A 17,025-nucleotide genomic window follows, 5' to 3' on the forward strand; every position below is an offset into this window, starting at 1 on the left:
ATCCCCTCCATCAGAAGCTGCAAGTGTCACTCAGACACCCAGTAGGCTGGCCTCTGCCAGGGAGGCCTTTTCAGTGCCGCCAGGGGCTGAGTATAAATCCTGGTTCCTGACAGCACAGGCCCTTCCTGACATGGCACAATCATCCAGAAAAATGATTTGCTAAAGAAGAGGCAGGTAAGACCACACTTTACCTCCAAAGAGAAAGAGAAGTGCTTTTTGTAATCAATCAGTAAACAGATCATAGGGACGGCCCCGGAAGGAGTTGAAGGTGTAAGGAAGGGGTGAGCAGTAAGGCTAGAAATCCTGAGTGCTATCCTCCGATGGACAGCTCCTGGGAACCTGCTAGAAGCACAGAGCCTCAGGCCCCACAAAAGACCCTGCACTCTGGCAAGACCCCCAGGGTTCACAGTGCACTGGAGTTGGAGAGGCACTGGTCTAGGGTTGTACTGAGGAAATCTAAAGGCCAGGTCCTCCTGATGCCCAAGCTCCATCTCCTTTCCGAAGCTTTCTGAAGGCTCTACCCATTCTTTTCTCTTCGTTGCTACTGCACTGAGGTTTAGCCCCACTACTGTGTGAGGTTCTGTCTCCCCAGTTAGACTGTCAGCTCCTCCAAGCAGGAGTTTCTTCGTGTCCCAGGCATCTTGTATATGCCTTGCACGAACAGCAACTAGTCCATCAGCATCACCCCAAACTGTTTCAGGGCCTATTTAGAGGAGTGCTTCTCACATTTAGAAATCATCCAGGGAGCTTTAAAAAACAACACAAACACCAGCAGATGAGAAAAGATGGCTGGCGAAGGCACTCCCCTCCACCACCCTGATTTTTATTTATTAAAAAATTTATTTTATTTATTTTTGGCTGCACTGGGTCTTCGTTGTTGCGCACAGGCTTTCTCTAGTTGCGGCGAGCGGGGGCTACTCTTCATTGCGGAGCGTGGGCTTCTCACTGCAGTGGCTTCTCTTGTTGCGGAGCACCGGCTCTAGGTGTGCGGGCTTCAGTAGTTGTGGCACGTGGGCTCAGTAGTTGTGGCACGTGGGCTCAGTAGTTGTGGCACGTGGGCTCAGTAGTTGTGGCTCACGGGCTCTAGAGCGCAGGCTCAGTAGTTGTGGTGCACGGGCTTAGCTGCTCTGCGGCATGTGGGATCCTCCTGGACCAGGGCTCGAACCTGTGTCCCCTGCATTGGCAGGAGGATTCTTAACCACTGCGCCACCAAGGAAGCCCCACCTTGATTTTTAGATTAGCCCAAACTGGCCACAGCAGGGTGTTAGGACTGTAATGGGCACCCAGGAGCTGGACACCACGCCTTAGTGGGCTGCCGGGCAGCCCCAACTCCTCCACTGCGTCCTCAGCGCTGGAACGTGCTGCTGCTCTGCACAAATCCCACCAACTGACAGGCAGACATCACATCCCCTCTAACTGTCCCAACCAGCAGTTCATCGTTTGCATGTTTGTACATAGGGTTAAATAAAAACGTTAAAGGATGTTGACTTCTGTAAAGCCCTAGAGCCTGGCTGCCTTTAACAAAGCTCTTGTTATTTTTCATGCAGAAAAAAAAATGCACCCCAGATCGCAAATTCTGACAATCAGTGGCAGCACACAGATAACTGTAAGTTTTATTATGAATTTAAAAACCTAAACATTTCATGAGGACTGGGAAGCCTACCCACAAGATCTGCCCTCCTGCATTTCCAACTCCCACACGTCCAGGTCTCACCACACATACACCCCAATGATGTGCAATCCGCAGCACAGCACGTCCTTTATTTGCACTATTGATAGAAAACTGGCATTTAGATTTCAAAATTTTTATTACAAAATTACCAGCAGTCTTAAGCATTTCAACAATGCTTATGAACTCTACCTTGCTGACACAAACAAAGCTATTCAAAAAGCAGGACCTGTCTGAAGTGGACTCTTGTATGTCCTGAGATCCTTAGAGGCCACCCTGCTCAGGACCCATTTGTGACCGTGTCTTCTTCCATCTCCTCTTCACCATCATCAGTGGGGCCTAGAGAAAAACACAAAGCCGGAAGTAATATCAATTTTAGAGAACGTGCTTGCTCAGTGTGTGAGCGCCCATCCGTGAGGCTGCTGTGTGCCAGGCCCTGGGCAAGGTACAAAAGCCCAACAGCGGCCTCTGCCTTGAGGAGTTTAGGGTCTGGAGACCATCTATCTTTGGCAGGTATTGGAAAGGATTGTCAGTTCCTAAGAGGAAGGGTCACAAAGGTGTTTTATGCAAGTCAAACTCTTTGCCTGCCATTCTAGTCAAGCTGATAACTCTTTTTTTTTTTTTTTTTTGCGGTACTCGGGCCTCTCACTGCCGTGGCCTCTCCCGTTGCGGAGCACAGGCTCCAGACACGCAGGATCAGCAGCCATGGCTCACGGGCCTAGCCGATCCACGGCATGTGGGATCCTCCCGGACCAGGGCACAAACCTGTGTCCCCTGCATCGGCAGGCGGACTCTCAACCACTGCACCACCAGGGAAGCCTGATAACTCATTTTTTATAAACACAAAAAGCTTACACTTTGTGTTTTGTTCTTGCCACTACTATGGGCAAAGAAACTGGGAACACTCAAAAAGATTTAAAAAAGGGGCGGGGGGGGGAATACCTACCACATGCTGGGGATAGTCAGTTAGTGACTATGTCTCTAAATTAAGAAAAATATGGCAACAACAATGAAACAGTTGTTATTTGTCAACAATTTATTGCAGATATTTTAGTCAATGTATTCTGATAAAGGAAATGTTTTAACCCTGTCAATGTTAGGGAAAATTTCTCATGTTTGTTTCTAGTTAGACCCAAACATTACATTTCTAGATACAGGAAGTGCTGCTACTCAGAAGCCTGGGCCCACTGAAATTGACAGAACCAGGAACAATCTCCATCTTCCTGTCCTCAATGTGCCCGCATGTTTAGATGACACTGAAAAATCCAAAGCTAGCCTAAGGCTCAAATAAAACACTTTAGGGGAAGCAAATTAATTCAGTAATTTTGTCATACTGCAGTCCCAATAAGCAATTAGACACAGCTTCCTCCCCCAAGCTGTTACCAGGGAGTCTTGAAAGCCTTTGACAGACCTGTATTGTTCTCAGGACCGCAGACCTCCTCCGGCATGGGGACTGCAGGCCTGCAGTCCCCGGAGGGGCTGGACTTGAGAGCTCACTCTGCTGCCCGTCTCACCACATTCCCCCCCATCCCTTGACCTTGGCTCACACTGTCCTCCTTCAGTCCAAGTGTGCAAGGATCTCTTAAGGCCAGTGCAGTTCCTTGCCCCGAGAATGCCATTCTGCCTTTGTCTAGTTCAGGGGTTCTCAAATATTTTAATTTTAGGACCCAAAGAGCTTTTGTTTAAGTAGACTACGTTTATCGATAGTATGTTAGAAAATTAAAAGTATTTTAAAAAACAGTAATTCATTAAAACAATAAATCTATTATATAGTAACAATGTTTATATTTTTATAAAATATAACAATACCAATATTTTCTAAAACAAAAATATTTAGTGAGAAAGTCGGCATTATTTTCTAGTTTTGCCCATCTCTGTAATGTCTGCCAAATAGCAGCTGGACCCGTGTAGTGACTTCATCATTCCACTTGCTACAGTATGTTGTTTTGATTGAAGGGTATGAAGAAAGTCAGCCTCACACAGACATGTAGTTAGACAAGGGAGGAGTATTTTAAGTCTTTGCAGGCAGTTGTGGATATTCTTTTCTGATACTATGCCCAAACTTAACAGAAGTGGTAGTTGTTTTTTTTTTTGGCCACACCACTTGGCTTGTGGGATTTTAGTTCCCCGACCAGGGAACGAACCCAGGCCCACAGCAGTAAAAGCCAAGTCTTAACCACTGGACTGCCAGGGAAGTCCTGAAAGTGGTAGTTTCTTAAAGGTTAGATTGCAGTGTGGAGTCTGAAACCTTATCAATGAACTTTTCATACTCTCTGACTTGAAAATCCACCGGTTTATTCTGTACTCTGAATGGATGCATAACTCTGTAACATCATTTGGAAAACATTGTTCACTGAGTTATACAGGTCTTCCAAATGTTGACCCATTTCTTTATATGTTATATAAAAAAAATCACATTCATTAATAGCAACAATTTCCGCAGAGAAGTCTGGAAGTACTGGGAAACTGTCAAGGTTACAATTGTGGAAAAAAATTTTCCCAGCTTTTAATTTCTGCTTGAAAATTTGATTATCATTGGTAACAAACACTAGCTGCTCTCCTTGAAGTGGCAAGCTCACTTCACGTTGGTGAAGCTGCCTGCCTCTCACCTGAGCCAGCACAAGCACAGGGAGCCAACCACCCATGTAGGCACAGAGGTGCTTTATGCACCCCCATTCCATCGTCACCCAGGAAACCAAAAATGTGTGCCCCAAGGCCCCAAGGACCACACGGATGAGAACCACTGGTCTAATTAACGTCTTACTCATTTTTAGCTTCAGTTCCAGCATTATTTCCCCAAGGAAACTTTCCCTGAGCTGCCAGTCTAGACAGAGGTCCCAGTTACATTCATATCAAACTTGTAATATGCACGGTCTGGGGTAGTTTTCACTTTATACCCAACTGTCCACCAGTCTGCCTGACACAAAGCTGGCATTTACTATCAGAAGGGCTCACACCCTATGCTCAGTGCTACCTACGAAGTATCTTACTTAGTGCTCCCAACAACCTTTTGAAGTTACCATTATCACTATCTCAGATTTAAAGATAAGGACACAGATTTAAGAGTAAGTAGAGATTAAGAAATTTAACCAAGGACAGAACTGGTGAAGCTAAGCTCTGACCCTCAGCCTGTCTGGCTCTGGAGCCTGTGTCCTCATCTGCTAAGCTAGCCTACATGGACAGGGGTCAAAGGCAACACGGTCACCTCCACTGTTCGCTTTCATTCCATGGCTATGAAATAATGTTTGTCTCAACTTTTACAAAAACCCCAGAGTCCTAGAACATAACATTCTTTAACAAATGATTTCTCTTCAAAGAGCATTTAAAGGCATTTTGTGTGGATTAGATTAGATGGTAATGAGGCACTATTGTAGCATTCTTGGGTCGTAGCATCTAAACTGTTTTGCAATCACTCCAAGTGTACCATTAATTTGGAAATAAAGACAGAACATTGTTACCTGATCTGCGTTCTCTGCCAGGTATCTGACCGGACTGAAGCAAGCCCTTCAGCCGCTCCACTTCAGCCAAAGTTGATGCGTTTGCTATAGCATTCTGGATGCCAGGAGACAATGGAGACGGACAGTTACTTTCATCTAAGCCTCCACCACCCAGAAAACACTCACAGGAATTCACACCGTCTTTCTGAGTTGGAATATTAAATAGTTCTTTGTTGGGGGAAGAATTTTACTGGCACAGTGAAATCAAGCCCAAAACCAAATCATAAATTTCCAAAATTGGTAAACAGCTGTAGACCCTATTATAAGAGAGCAAATAATCGCTGCTCGTGTCCTAAAATCTTAGCTAATTGAAGTACCTATTTGGAATTATGCTACTGGATAATTTAGGAGGCAGTATTATAAAATTAGGATTTCTCATCAAGCAGGATCTTTCAGGTAGCAAATCTTTCAAAGTAAAAATTAAGACAGCATGCAAAGGTAACTAACTGTTCAAATAAAACACATCCTGGGAAAATGAGAAAGACCAGAGCTGCCTCCACTTTGACTGGCTCATATAATTAATTCAAGTCAAAGTCTGGTCCTATGATATCTTTAAGCTAGTTTTTCCTTACACAAAAATACAGCTGGATTCTAACAACTGTGGGGAAAATTTGCAGTGTTTGATTTATTACTTGGGTTATTACATAATTTTGTGTCCTAAACCCATAACAGCTCACTCCAGTCCAAGAATCCTAACACATGATTACCTTGATTGCTTCCACATCCCCTGGAGATGGCCCACCTTTCTTTTTGTCAGTTGGCAAACCAGCACCTGGATTGAAACTTGGGAGGGGAGGGAAGTACAAAACTGTCAAATCCAGACCAATAGAAATTGCTTCTCTTTTACTTTCAAAAGCTTTTGAAAGTAATTCAACCAGTGTAGTATCTTATCTTTGTTAACAAACTGATACAAGAAACTCTCTCCTTCAGAAACACCACCCAGTTCATCTTCCTACAGAGAAAGGAGGACGTATATAATATCACACTAAGACTGAATACTGAAATATTTGCTCTGCTACCCTGGTAGAAATCTCATGTGATACATGGACCACTGATGGTCACGGATCATCATCACGCAAATTTAGTACTGTAGTAGTCACAGGTGTTTCATTTCATTTTGCAGGAGGCAAAATGCCAGACAGATAATGTTTCTGAAGGTGAAGTGGAGTGAAGTTGGACATCCGGATCTTACGTTTTGCTTCTCCTGGCAATATCCTTTGCAAGTTGTGCACCCCGTTTGCCCTTGAACATTTTCTCTGCTTCCTGACGCTCCTACAGCGACACCACACACATAGTTAATGGAAATAGGAATACCACATGCATTTAGATGCATTCCTCAGAAAACATGGAAGAAAACTCTCCTGGAATACTCTGGGCTGGTGAAAATACCACGAAGCCAATTTCACATTAAAAGGAGACACAGTGGTCGCCTTTCTGGTGAAGGTCCTTGAAGAAAGTTCCCTCTCCGAGTTTCAAGGAGGGGCTCTCAAGGAACTAAGAAGGTTAAAAAAAAAAAAAAAATCCCCCAATAAAGGGAAAATCATTCTAACAATTAAAGGTACTGAAACGTGGATTACATTACACTCCCCACAGGGAGTGCATCTAAGCAGGCCGTCTGCTGTGACAGTGCCCACGGCGGCTCTGAGGCTGTGCCACCTCTAGAAAGGCCAGCCCCACACAAGACAACCGGAACTCAAAGTCCCACCATAAACACCGTATGCGAAAATTGACTTAGCGCCCCCTCCCCATTCTCATTATAAACCAATGATAAAAATCACTGGGCCATTTAAAAAGTCAGTAACGAAAGTATAAAGGAAAACACACCAATCTATAATGACTTACAACAGAGTAATACTTACTTTTAGTTTCACCTTCTGGAAATCCAGTACTCTGACTTGTGGAACTTTATAAATCACATATAGTCTGTAATGCTTCTTATTTGTTACAGGATTCCTTAGAATACTACAAGAAAAGGAACAATACAGTGCCAATGTTGTTCACAGCACAGCACTCAAGAGGTCCATTTTAATAAAATCTAATGAGTCCATGAAGTAAGGCAAAGTTCACTATTCTTCACATTTCAATGTCATAAGAACTTAACACTACGGAAATTTTAACATAGCCCAAAGGAAATACTTTCAGTATTTGTTTTTTAAAGGTACTTTTTACTAACTGATGACTTTAAGATCAAGGCTGGTAATGGTGTTATTTTAAAAGACTTTATTGTCACCACCACAAATAATTTCCATACCTTAAATAAGTCAATGATTTGAGAGATGCCAAAGGGTCCAGATCACCCTGTAAAATAACAGCCACAGGTAAGAACACGAATACCACACCCCATTTTGATACTGTGAAACGGTGGATGCCTTTGGAGCAAGGACTGATCTTGTCTTTTATGCATTTGTTTTTCCTGCCCCAGAACCGCACAACACTAGCACATCACAGATGCTTGGCACATTTCTACTGAATACCCTGGTTCATAAATTTGAGCTTCTTAAACTTAATATCTTGGCCACAACAGTTTCTGTCTCAACAGCAGAAGAGACCAAAAAAAAAAAAAAAAAATCATTTCCTGTAGCAAGTTCAAAAGGACTACTGAGCTTAAAGCAGTGATTGAGAAAAGAAAGCAATGTGAAAACTTCTGTAACTTTTGAGCAAGTTGTTCACATAGGGAACCTCAAACCGTGATCTTGGTGTAAGGTGGTTTTTCCTGTTGGTGCCTGGGAGCAACACGGGTATGTCATCTTTGAGGGAAGGCAGCTTTATTCTAGGCGCCCCCAAACCTCTTCAAATAAAATTTTCAAGGACAAGGAGTACACTTAAAAAATAACGTATATATTGGGCTTCCCTGGTGGTGCAGTGGTTGAGAGTCCGCCTGCCGATGCAGGGGACACGGGTTCGTACCCCAGTCCGGGAAGATCCCACATGCCGCGGAGCAGCTGGGCCTGTGAGCCATGGCCGCTGAGCCTGCGCGTCCGGAGCCTGTGCTCCGCAACGGGAGAGGCCACAACAGTGAGAGGCCCACGTACCGCAAAGAAAAAAAAAACAAACGTATATGGGAAGAAGGCAGGTTAGCTTTTGAATCTTCCCAAATTATGTCATAAAACACAGTGCCACAAGGATAGGAAAACCAAAATGTACAGTCAACTACAAGCAAACTAGATGAAAAGGTACTCTGGCAAGAACCTAACACAGAAGCCAGTGAGGACAAACTACTGTGAGAGCTACATGCCTTGCCTGGTGACAACATCCATAAAGGAAGAAGAGAGGAAAGGCAGAGAGGCGTCCAAGAGACCCGAGAACTCCAAAGCGACTGACAGGTACCCAGTTTGAGAAAGGATAGGCAAAAGATAGGCATGTCCCAATAATGAACACATTAAGTGTGTGATGACGCCTGAAGGGCTCGAGCAATCTGGGACTTCACTCCACCAGAAACTGTGCCCTTTCCAGAACAAAGCCCCACATGGAGGAGAAACTGCTAGAACAGATCTGAACTAAGTGGGACAGGGCCAAGAGGGACAATGAGGAAAAAAGTACAAGTAAAAGCAGGAGAGGGCAACACAGCCAGGTGCTCAGAAAGCTGCCACTTTTAAATACCTCACAACAGCATGGGAGGGAGCTCTAAAGCTTGCTACTGGCACACCATCACTAAAGGAAATCTAAAGAACAATCCAAAAAGGAACAAAGGAAGACAAATATTGCCTGACCTCACTTTTATGTGGAATCTCAAGAAAAGTCCAACTCACAGCAACAGAGTTGAATGGTGGTTACCAGAGGCTGAGGGGGTGGAGGAAAGGGGAGATGACCTATTGATTAAAGAGCACAAACTTTCAGTTATAAGATAAATAAGTTCTAGAGATTTCAGGTACAACATTGCGACTATAGTTAAAAATAACATATGGTGTACTCAATATGATAAAAAAGTAGATCTCAAGTATTCTCACTGCACACACGAAAAGGTAACTAGGTGAAGTGGTGAATATGTTAGTCTGTGGTAATCATTTCACAATGTATACATATATCAAATTTCACATTGTACACCTTAAACATATATAATTTTCATTTGTCCATCATACTTCAATAAAGCTGCAAAACCAAAAGAAAGGAAGAACGGTAAATTTAGTCACACACACAGACACACATATGGACTGTGCAAAACACAGTGACGTCTTCACGGGGGGGTGGGGGGCGGTGAGATGGTTAAGGTGCCACATTATTCAGGAGGTAGAGGTGCTGGTTAACTGCTTTACACTTGGATAAATATGGGTGTGCTAATTCCTAGGATGCTAAGAATAGAAACAGAGTCTATTTAATAATTAGTTAATCTCTAAACTATCAGAAGGAGAAGTGGAATGCCAAAAAAAGAGAGAGCAAGCAATACAGGAGAGAAAAAAAATTGCAGATAGATGGAACAAATAAAAAATTCTAGAAAAGAAAGAAGATAAACTCAAATATACCAGTAATTACATTAAACATAAACAGACTATTTCATTTAAAAGTCAGACTTCAGACTGGATTTAAAAAAAGAATCCTATCATATGCTGTTTTCAAGAGACAAATCTAAAATATAAGTACAGAAAAACAATGTAAAGTTAGGATGAAAAAAATGATTATGCAAATACTAATTGAAAGAAAGCTTGTTTTGGTATACTGCAGCAGATAAAATAGACAACCAGGGTAAAACAGCACTAATAAGATGTAAAGAGGGTCACCACACATAAAAGGTTTATTTCATCAGTAAGATACATAAAATTTGGATATATCAAATAAAATAACCTAAAAATATATAAAACTAAAATTGACAGAACTCCAAGGAAACAGTCAAATCCACTATCATGCAGGATTTTAATACACCTCTTTCGGTGACTGATCGGACAAACAGCCTTCATCTTTGCAAACAGCTTTAAACACAATTACAACACACAGAATATACTGCCCCCATCATGCCACAAGTTCCCTATGAACGCACATACCTCATATAGTTTAGAAAGGACATGCCCTCAGATCAGTGCTTTCTTACTTTTGGAGTCAAGTACTCCTTTGGGAATCTGAAAGAAGCTTATAGACCTCGTCCACCAGGAAAGGAACAATCAGGGAAATAGGGAAGGGAGGGGTTAAGGGCATAATAACCTTAAATCAAGTTATATCATATGAACTTAAACATCCAGTATTTAAGTGAGAAATTTAGGTTGCAAAACAATGTATAGTATAAGCTCAATTTTGTTAAAAATTATACACAGAGCAGAAATTTAAAAACATAAGAATAATCATATTCAAATAGAGAAAATGAAACTTGCCCCCTATCTTATAAGAAACTGGATTTCAGGGGCTTCCTTGGTGGCACAGTGGTTAAGAATCCACCTGCCAATGCAGGGGACACAGGTTCGAGCCCTGGTCCGGGAAGAGCCCACATGCTGAAGGGCAACTAAGCCCCTGAGCCGCAACTACTGAAGCCCGTGCACCTGGAGCCCATGCTCCACAACAAGAGAAGCCACCGCAATGCGAAGCCCACTCGCCACAACTAGAGAAAGCCCACACGCAGCAACGAAGACCCAACGCAGCCAAAAATAATAAAAGAAATAAATAAATTTATAAAAAAATAAAGAAAGTATAATTTTTTTTTAAAAAAAAAACAGATTTCAAATGGATCGTTGATCTAAATGTGGAGGAAAACAATAATTTCTCGAATAAAACTCTCCAACAAAATTTAATGTATGTCACATATGTAATTTTCTAGTAGTGACATTAAAACAGGAGAAACTAATTTTAGTAATACATTGTTTTACCTATTTTCCAAAATATTACCATTTCAATGTCAGTTTAAAAAAATTGATAGTTTATATTCTTTTTTTTTTGTACTAACGCTCTAGAATCTGTAGTGTATTTTATATTCTAGTATATCTTAATTCAAAGTAGCCACTTGTGGCTAATAGCTACCATACTGGACACTGTGATTCTAGAAAACAGAATATGTGAGTTTCTTTATGACCCTGGGGTAGGGGAAGCTTAACAGAACTCAAAAGTACTAATAACAACAGACTGATGAAATGGATTATGCTTGAATTAGGAACTTCTTTATCAAGACCCTAAGAGAGTCAAAAGGTGAGCTAGAGAGTGGGAAGATATTTGCAACACATAACCAAAAAAGGCCCTTTTCCTGAATTAATTAAGAAAAGAAAAAGGATGATGAGATAATTTTCTGGATTTTCCAAGTTTTCTATAAAAGGCATGTAAGTACCTTTAACTCCTCCCTGCAAATACGTTTTTCCCCTGTTCAACTTACCAATTCCACAAGACTGTTGTTGGTGAGAATGAGTTCTGTCAGACAGGGCAGAGCCTGATCAAGTCCCTCACCTATACGGCTAAAATAAAAAGAAAAAATCTTAATGAAAGTAAAAATTAAGTAAGCTAACAACTTCATCTAAGCCCTTGCCCAGAGGACTTCAAAGCGGGAAGAACCTTAGAGATCTTTCTTCCAACACTCTAACAGAAGGAAAATGAGGCACAAAGAGGAAACTTGTCTGAGGTCACAGAAGTGGGATGATTTTAAAACCCATGCCTCCTGAAATGCCTCCTGAAAGCTGCCGGGGGCTCCTTCCACTGCTACGCTATCTAATGAGACCTAACACGAAGAGAAAGTCCTGTGTAAATAGACTTACTTTGCTCATCTCAGGACTTGTGTGCAGGTAGCACAGAAATACAAGTGGTTCTGCATTCACAGCTCAAGCACAAGATACACCAACCAAACCACAACGGAATAGTTAACTCATGAGAAATACACCTATTAAAAAAACGCAACTCAACACCCAGAACTTCTTAAAGACATTGTCTATAGACCTTTAATAACTTTTCTCCAACAAAATTTACAGAGATGATGAACGTGGGTCAAAAAAAAATCTTAATTTCAATAAGCAATATTCTAAAAATCAGCTGCAGTTAAAGAAAAACAAATAGCAGAGGATTTGAGGTAGAATGAGATGTTCAGTCAAAAATATAATTGTTGAATTTTATGTTATCTCTTTAATATGACCCCTCTGATAATTTTAATTATTATTTTAGAAATCAACCAAAATATGTACAAAGCAGCATGTTTTTAACTTAAATTAGAAACTTACCATGAACATATATATATACACACAAGATTTCTGAATAAATGCAAATAAGACTAGACCAATGACAAATTAATCTCTGGATCTGTATGAGACAAGTGCAGCTCATTTTCCATTTAAGAAATATGTAGGTTAAAAAGAAAAATAAAGAAATATGTAGGTTTAACTGGCAGTATATACTGCAACTTCTTCAGGGAACTCTGCAACATTTACTCTAGGGGGAAAAAGCTACTTTCCACTGGTAGACAATTACCATATTCTGTTGTTGTTCACTAATAATGTTTTCAGTCTTCTCAACAAAGGAAAACCATCCAGTTTCCTGATTTCATTGTCAGAAAAATCAATGGCATCAAACTGGTCTAAGGTAGCGCCTAGATTTTCAATGACAGGAATTTTATACCCTGCAAAAAGGAGGAAAAAAAAACACCCACACAAATATTAATATAATTAAAAGGCACCTAAAACATTAGCAGCATTTCATGTAATTGGACTCACAGCTAATGTTCCTTCCAAAAGTGTTTACCTAACACCTATGCCGTTGCCAGACACTGCCAGGTACTGGCACATAGTACAAGGAACAAGACAGTCACAAGTCCCAGCTGCCATGTAGCTTATAGTCTAGCAGTGGACATGAAGATGGCGATGGTGACAAGGGCAGTAATGATGAGAATACTTAGTAGCAGTAACTAGTACCTAACAGTTTTCAAGAATATTTACAAGGTGCCTAATGCTGCTCTAAGCAAGGCCCCAGAGCTAGTGAAGTGGCCTAAGAGGACTTTACGCTGTGAGCTGCTTAACTGTCAGCGTCCAAACGTTGTTCACACATGGTGGACAACAGCCCTCAACCTCTTTTGCATCCCACAGGCCCGATTCCTAGAACTCATTGGGATGTCTTCATGATATCATGACAGTTCCCCCTTACTTCACCTCCCCCAGCTCAAACCCAGAGTTGAAAGTCAATAGTTCACACACAATGGTAAATCACCCTGTGGACAACTCAAATACTCCCTGATTTGTCTAACACGGGCATAATTATTGTGCTAAGTGCTCGGAGAAAAAAAGAAGTTAAACGAGCCAAGGTGAAAGCACACAGTGCAGAGCTGTAAGGGCTACATCAAAGTAAGTGCTGCACCAAAACAAGACTCCTCAACGTTGGGGTGCACTTCAGACTCAGAGAGAAGGCAGGGATCACCTGTGCCAAGACTGTGAAAGCGGTCGGTTACGCTTGGGTTGAACCTTTCTCTAAGAAACTTAGTTTCAACAAAACGAAAGTACTGGGTTTTGTCAGCAAACAAAAAAGCAAGCAGAAAGCAGAGCCCGCAGCCGTGCTGCTCCGGCGACCGCGCTTTCCCCGTGGGAGCCAATCTCAGGCCAAGACTAATTATCTTATACCCCGGAGAAGCCGCCCCTTAAAATGCTGACGAGCTGCACGCCGAGGCGGAAATCACTACAGGAACCTAACAGTTTGGGGGCTTCCGCGACCCTTCAGCAGGCACCGGGCAGCGCCAGCCTCGCTCTCACAGTCCGCTCTTTGCAATGTTCTGGTAAAGGGGGAAAAGACGACTGAAGCCAATGAGGAGCATATATCGGGAAGACAATCGCTTTTGTCCCGTACTTCGTCTCCTCGCTCCCTTACCCTGTCTACACTCTCACGACAGCAAGTTAACGCGTCTCGCTCCGCACGAGGGTCGCAACCGCTAGATCGTGTATTTCCCGGTCCCGCAGCGGCTCAGGCCGCGAAGCCCGCCCGGCTGGCCCGGCACAGGCCCGCGGTCCTACCGGAGCATCGCGGCGGCCCCATGTGTGCGGGGAAGAGCTGGGGTGAGGGGCGCCTCGGAAGGGCCCAGAGACGGCTTTTCGCCGACGACAGCGGGACCCAGCCCGGCTCGGAGCACGGGAAGCAGGCCGCCGGCCACGCTCCGGCCCTGGCGCACGCGGCTAGGCCGGGCCGCCTGGCGGGCGGGGAGGCCGGACCGCCCGCCCCCGTCCGACTCACCCCGCAGGTCGAGCTCGCGGTCCCGCACGGCGTTGGTGTACTGCGCCGCCTGCTCTATCAGCTCCGCCGTCAGTTTCACCATCCTGCCACCTCCCGCCCACCTCGCCGCCCGCTCCTCTCGCCGCACTGACGTCCCGGCATGCCCCGCGCCCGCGCCGGCGCCCGCGCCAGGCAGCACCAATCGCCGCCGGCGTGCGCGGGCTGAGCAGCGTCCAGGCCGAAGCAATCGAGAAGCCACGCCCCTGGGCTCGGGGTCCGCTCTGGTTCTGGCTCTGTTCCTCTGGCACCGCAGCGGTCTGCAGGGACCCCGAGTCCGGACAGCTGTGTCCGCAAGTTAACAAAATGTGAAAGCCCCGAAAGGGAACTTTCTCGTGCATCCGTGCACCGTGAGGTGAAAGGGAGGCTGTGACTGTCCTCACTCCACCCGTGGGTCCAGTGATGGGTCCCGGATTTTGGCCCCCGGCGTACCAGATGAGGACGGGCTGGGTCGCCCGCCCCGGTCGAATTTGTGGTTAGGCCTGTGCTCTACAGACAATTAGATATTCATGTTGAAGCCTGGTACACAGGAAAGCGCGCAGATCAGAAATCTGCAGCAGAGTGAGCACACCCGCGTGGCCGCCGCTGGCCGCCTAAACGAACACTATTCGGAAAACCTGCCCCCCTCACCCCTCCCCAAGGGCAACTGCGAATCCAACACCATAGATTAGTTTTGCTTGCTTTTGATATAGACTCATGCAATCTGGTTTTGTGCCTGGTTTCTTCGGCTCTGTGTCGTGCCTGGAATCCATCCAGGTTGCAGGCAGCAGAGGTTTGTTTACTTGCTGTTGTATAGAATTCCATTGTGTCTCTCACACCATAACTTATCCATTTTGCTGTTCATGGACATTAGAGTTTCCAGTTTGGGGCTGTTCTGCATAATGCTGCTATAAATTTTCATGTGCGTGGATCTGATGCACATGCATCTTAATTTCTCCAGGAGTGGAACTAATGGGACATAGGATGTGGTATCATCGATAGATAATGCCTGACGATCACTGCCAAGAGGCTGAAATAATTTCCACAGTCTCTAGTGGTGTGTTAGGGTTTCCATCACTTCCAACGTCAGCCTCATTGGCACGGTCAGTCTTTATAATTTTAGCGATCCTGGTGGGTGTGTAGTGGTATTGCACTAATGCTTTGCTTTTCTCTAATAACTAATAAAGTTGAGGATCTTCTGTATATGTTGTCCACTCTTGATATCTTTTGCAAAGTGCCCATTCAAGTCTTTGCCCATCTTTTTCTGTTGGGTTGTCTGCCTTTTATTATTATTATTATTCATTATGGGATTTCTTTATATATTCTGGATATGAGTATACTCTGTGGTTTACCTTTCACTTTTTTTTTTTTTTTTGGTTAAAACTGCTTAAATACCAAAGACCTCACAGGGAGTGGAAATACTGTCCTCACATACATCCTCATTATAATCCATTTTGGTCTAGGAAAACATCTTATTCCCCAAATCACCAAATCATGATCTGGGCTGTAAATTGAATCAAAAGGATAAGAATGTGACTGCCTCTCCCATTTTGAAAAAGAAACAAGCTTTCAAAGGGTCCGATTCAAGAACAGACATCAGAAGAAGAACTTCTTAGCTCAGAAGCCCTGCCCATTGACAGTGTCTTTTGTCCTATCTTGGGGAGGACACTTTTACTATGGTCATGTAGGTCTGGGACCCAGAAAGGGTTTTCTGCTTACTGACCTTTTCACCGTTAATGAAAAGGTGTTGTTTAATGACCAGAAGTTTCTAATTTTTACATAGTTCAGTTTATGTGTATGTGTATTCACGTGTGTGTCTTGAGAAATCTTCCCTCATCTCCAAAATGTTTTTCTGTGTTATCTACTAGAGGCTCAGTTGTTTTATCCTTCACATTTAGCTCTCCAATTCCCCTGGAATTGATTCCTTTTGAACTTTCTATTGAAGCATGATATACATGCAGCAGACTGCAAACTACACACACCCAAGCAACTGACATCCAGATCAAGAACAGGAGATTGCACATTCCAGAAGCACACCTCTTGCCCTCTTCCAGCCACACCCTTGCCCCAATGGTAACCACTAATCTAACATCTTGCATAGATTGGCTTTGCCTAGTTTTGTATTTATGCAAAATGCAATTGTACCTTATGCATCTCTTGCTTAACCTGTTTGTGTGTAGATGTAGTTCATTTATTCTCGTTGTTATATAGTTTCTCACTGTGTGAATATTCCACAATTTGTCTATTCTGCTGTTGATGAGCACGGGTAATTTTCAGTTTGGAGCTATTATAAATAGTGCACCTACTAGCATTATAATAAATATCTTTAAGTGAACACATATACTGATATATACTTGGAAATAGAATTGTTGGGCCATAGGGTTTACTTACTTTCAGCTTAAGTAGATACTACTAATTTTCCAAAGTGGTTGTACCAGTTTATACTCCTTACTGACGTTTGGTATCGCCTGTCTTTTTAAGTTTAGCCATTCTGGTGGGTTGGTAGTGGTATCCCATTGTGGTTTTCATTCTATTTCTCTGATTACTAACACAGTTGAGAACTTTAAAAAATATATATTTATTGTCCATTTAATTAGCTTTTGTGAAGTGTTTGTTTAGGTGTTTTGTCTGGTTTTCTATTGGGCTGTCCTTTTTTACTGATTTGTAGGTGCTTTTTTTTTTGGATAGAAGTCCTTGTGAGATAAAAGTACAGTAACTATCTTCCCTCTCTCTGTG

The 17,025-nt window shown here is 43.1% G+C and overlaps 1 protein-coding gene across 2 annotated transcripts; it reads right to left on the minus strand.

The window, feature by feature from the left end:
• Nucleotides 1-1,664: 1,664 nt before the first annotated feature.
• On the minus strand, nucleotides 1,665-14,382 carry SNRPA1 (small nuclear ribonucleoprotein polypeptide A'). Of its 2 annotated transcripts, none has more exons than XM_079913135.1 (9): nucleotides 14,275-14,382; nucleotides 12,532-12,679; nucleotides 11,453-11,531; nucleotides 7,418-7,464; nucleotides 7,026-7,128; nucleotides 6,359-6,438; nucleotides 5,874-5,949; nucleotides 5,128-5,221; nucleotides 1,665-2,008 (listed from the first exon to the last, which is right to left on the minus strand). In XM_079913135.1, exons 1-9 carry the CDS (start codon nucleotides 14,354-14,356, stop codon nucleotides 1,950-1,952), a joined length of 768 nt encoding a protein of 255 aa, XP_079769261.1. In that variant the 5' UTR covers nucleotides 14,357-14,382; the 3' UTR covers nucleotides 1,665-1,949. The 2 variants fall into 2 exon arrangements, with proteins under 2 accessions (XP_079769261.1, XP_079769262.1); XM_079913136.1 differs by lacking the exon at nucleotides 14,275-14,382 and adding an exon at nucleotides 14,058-14,262 and having other exon boundaries at nucleotides 1,666-2,008.
• Between the last annotated feature and the right edge of the window lie 2,643 nt (nucleotides 14,383-17,025).

Source organism: Stenella coeruleoalba, assembly GCF_951394435.1.
Source record: "Stenella coeruleoalba genome assembly, chromosome: 2".
Classification (NCBI taxonomy): Eukaryota; Metazoa; Chordata; class Mammalia; order Artiodactyla; family Delphinidae; genus Stenella; species Stenella coeruleoalba.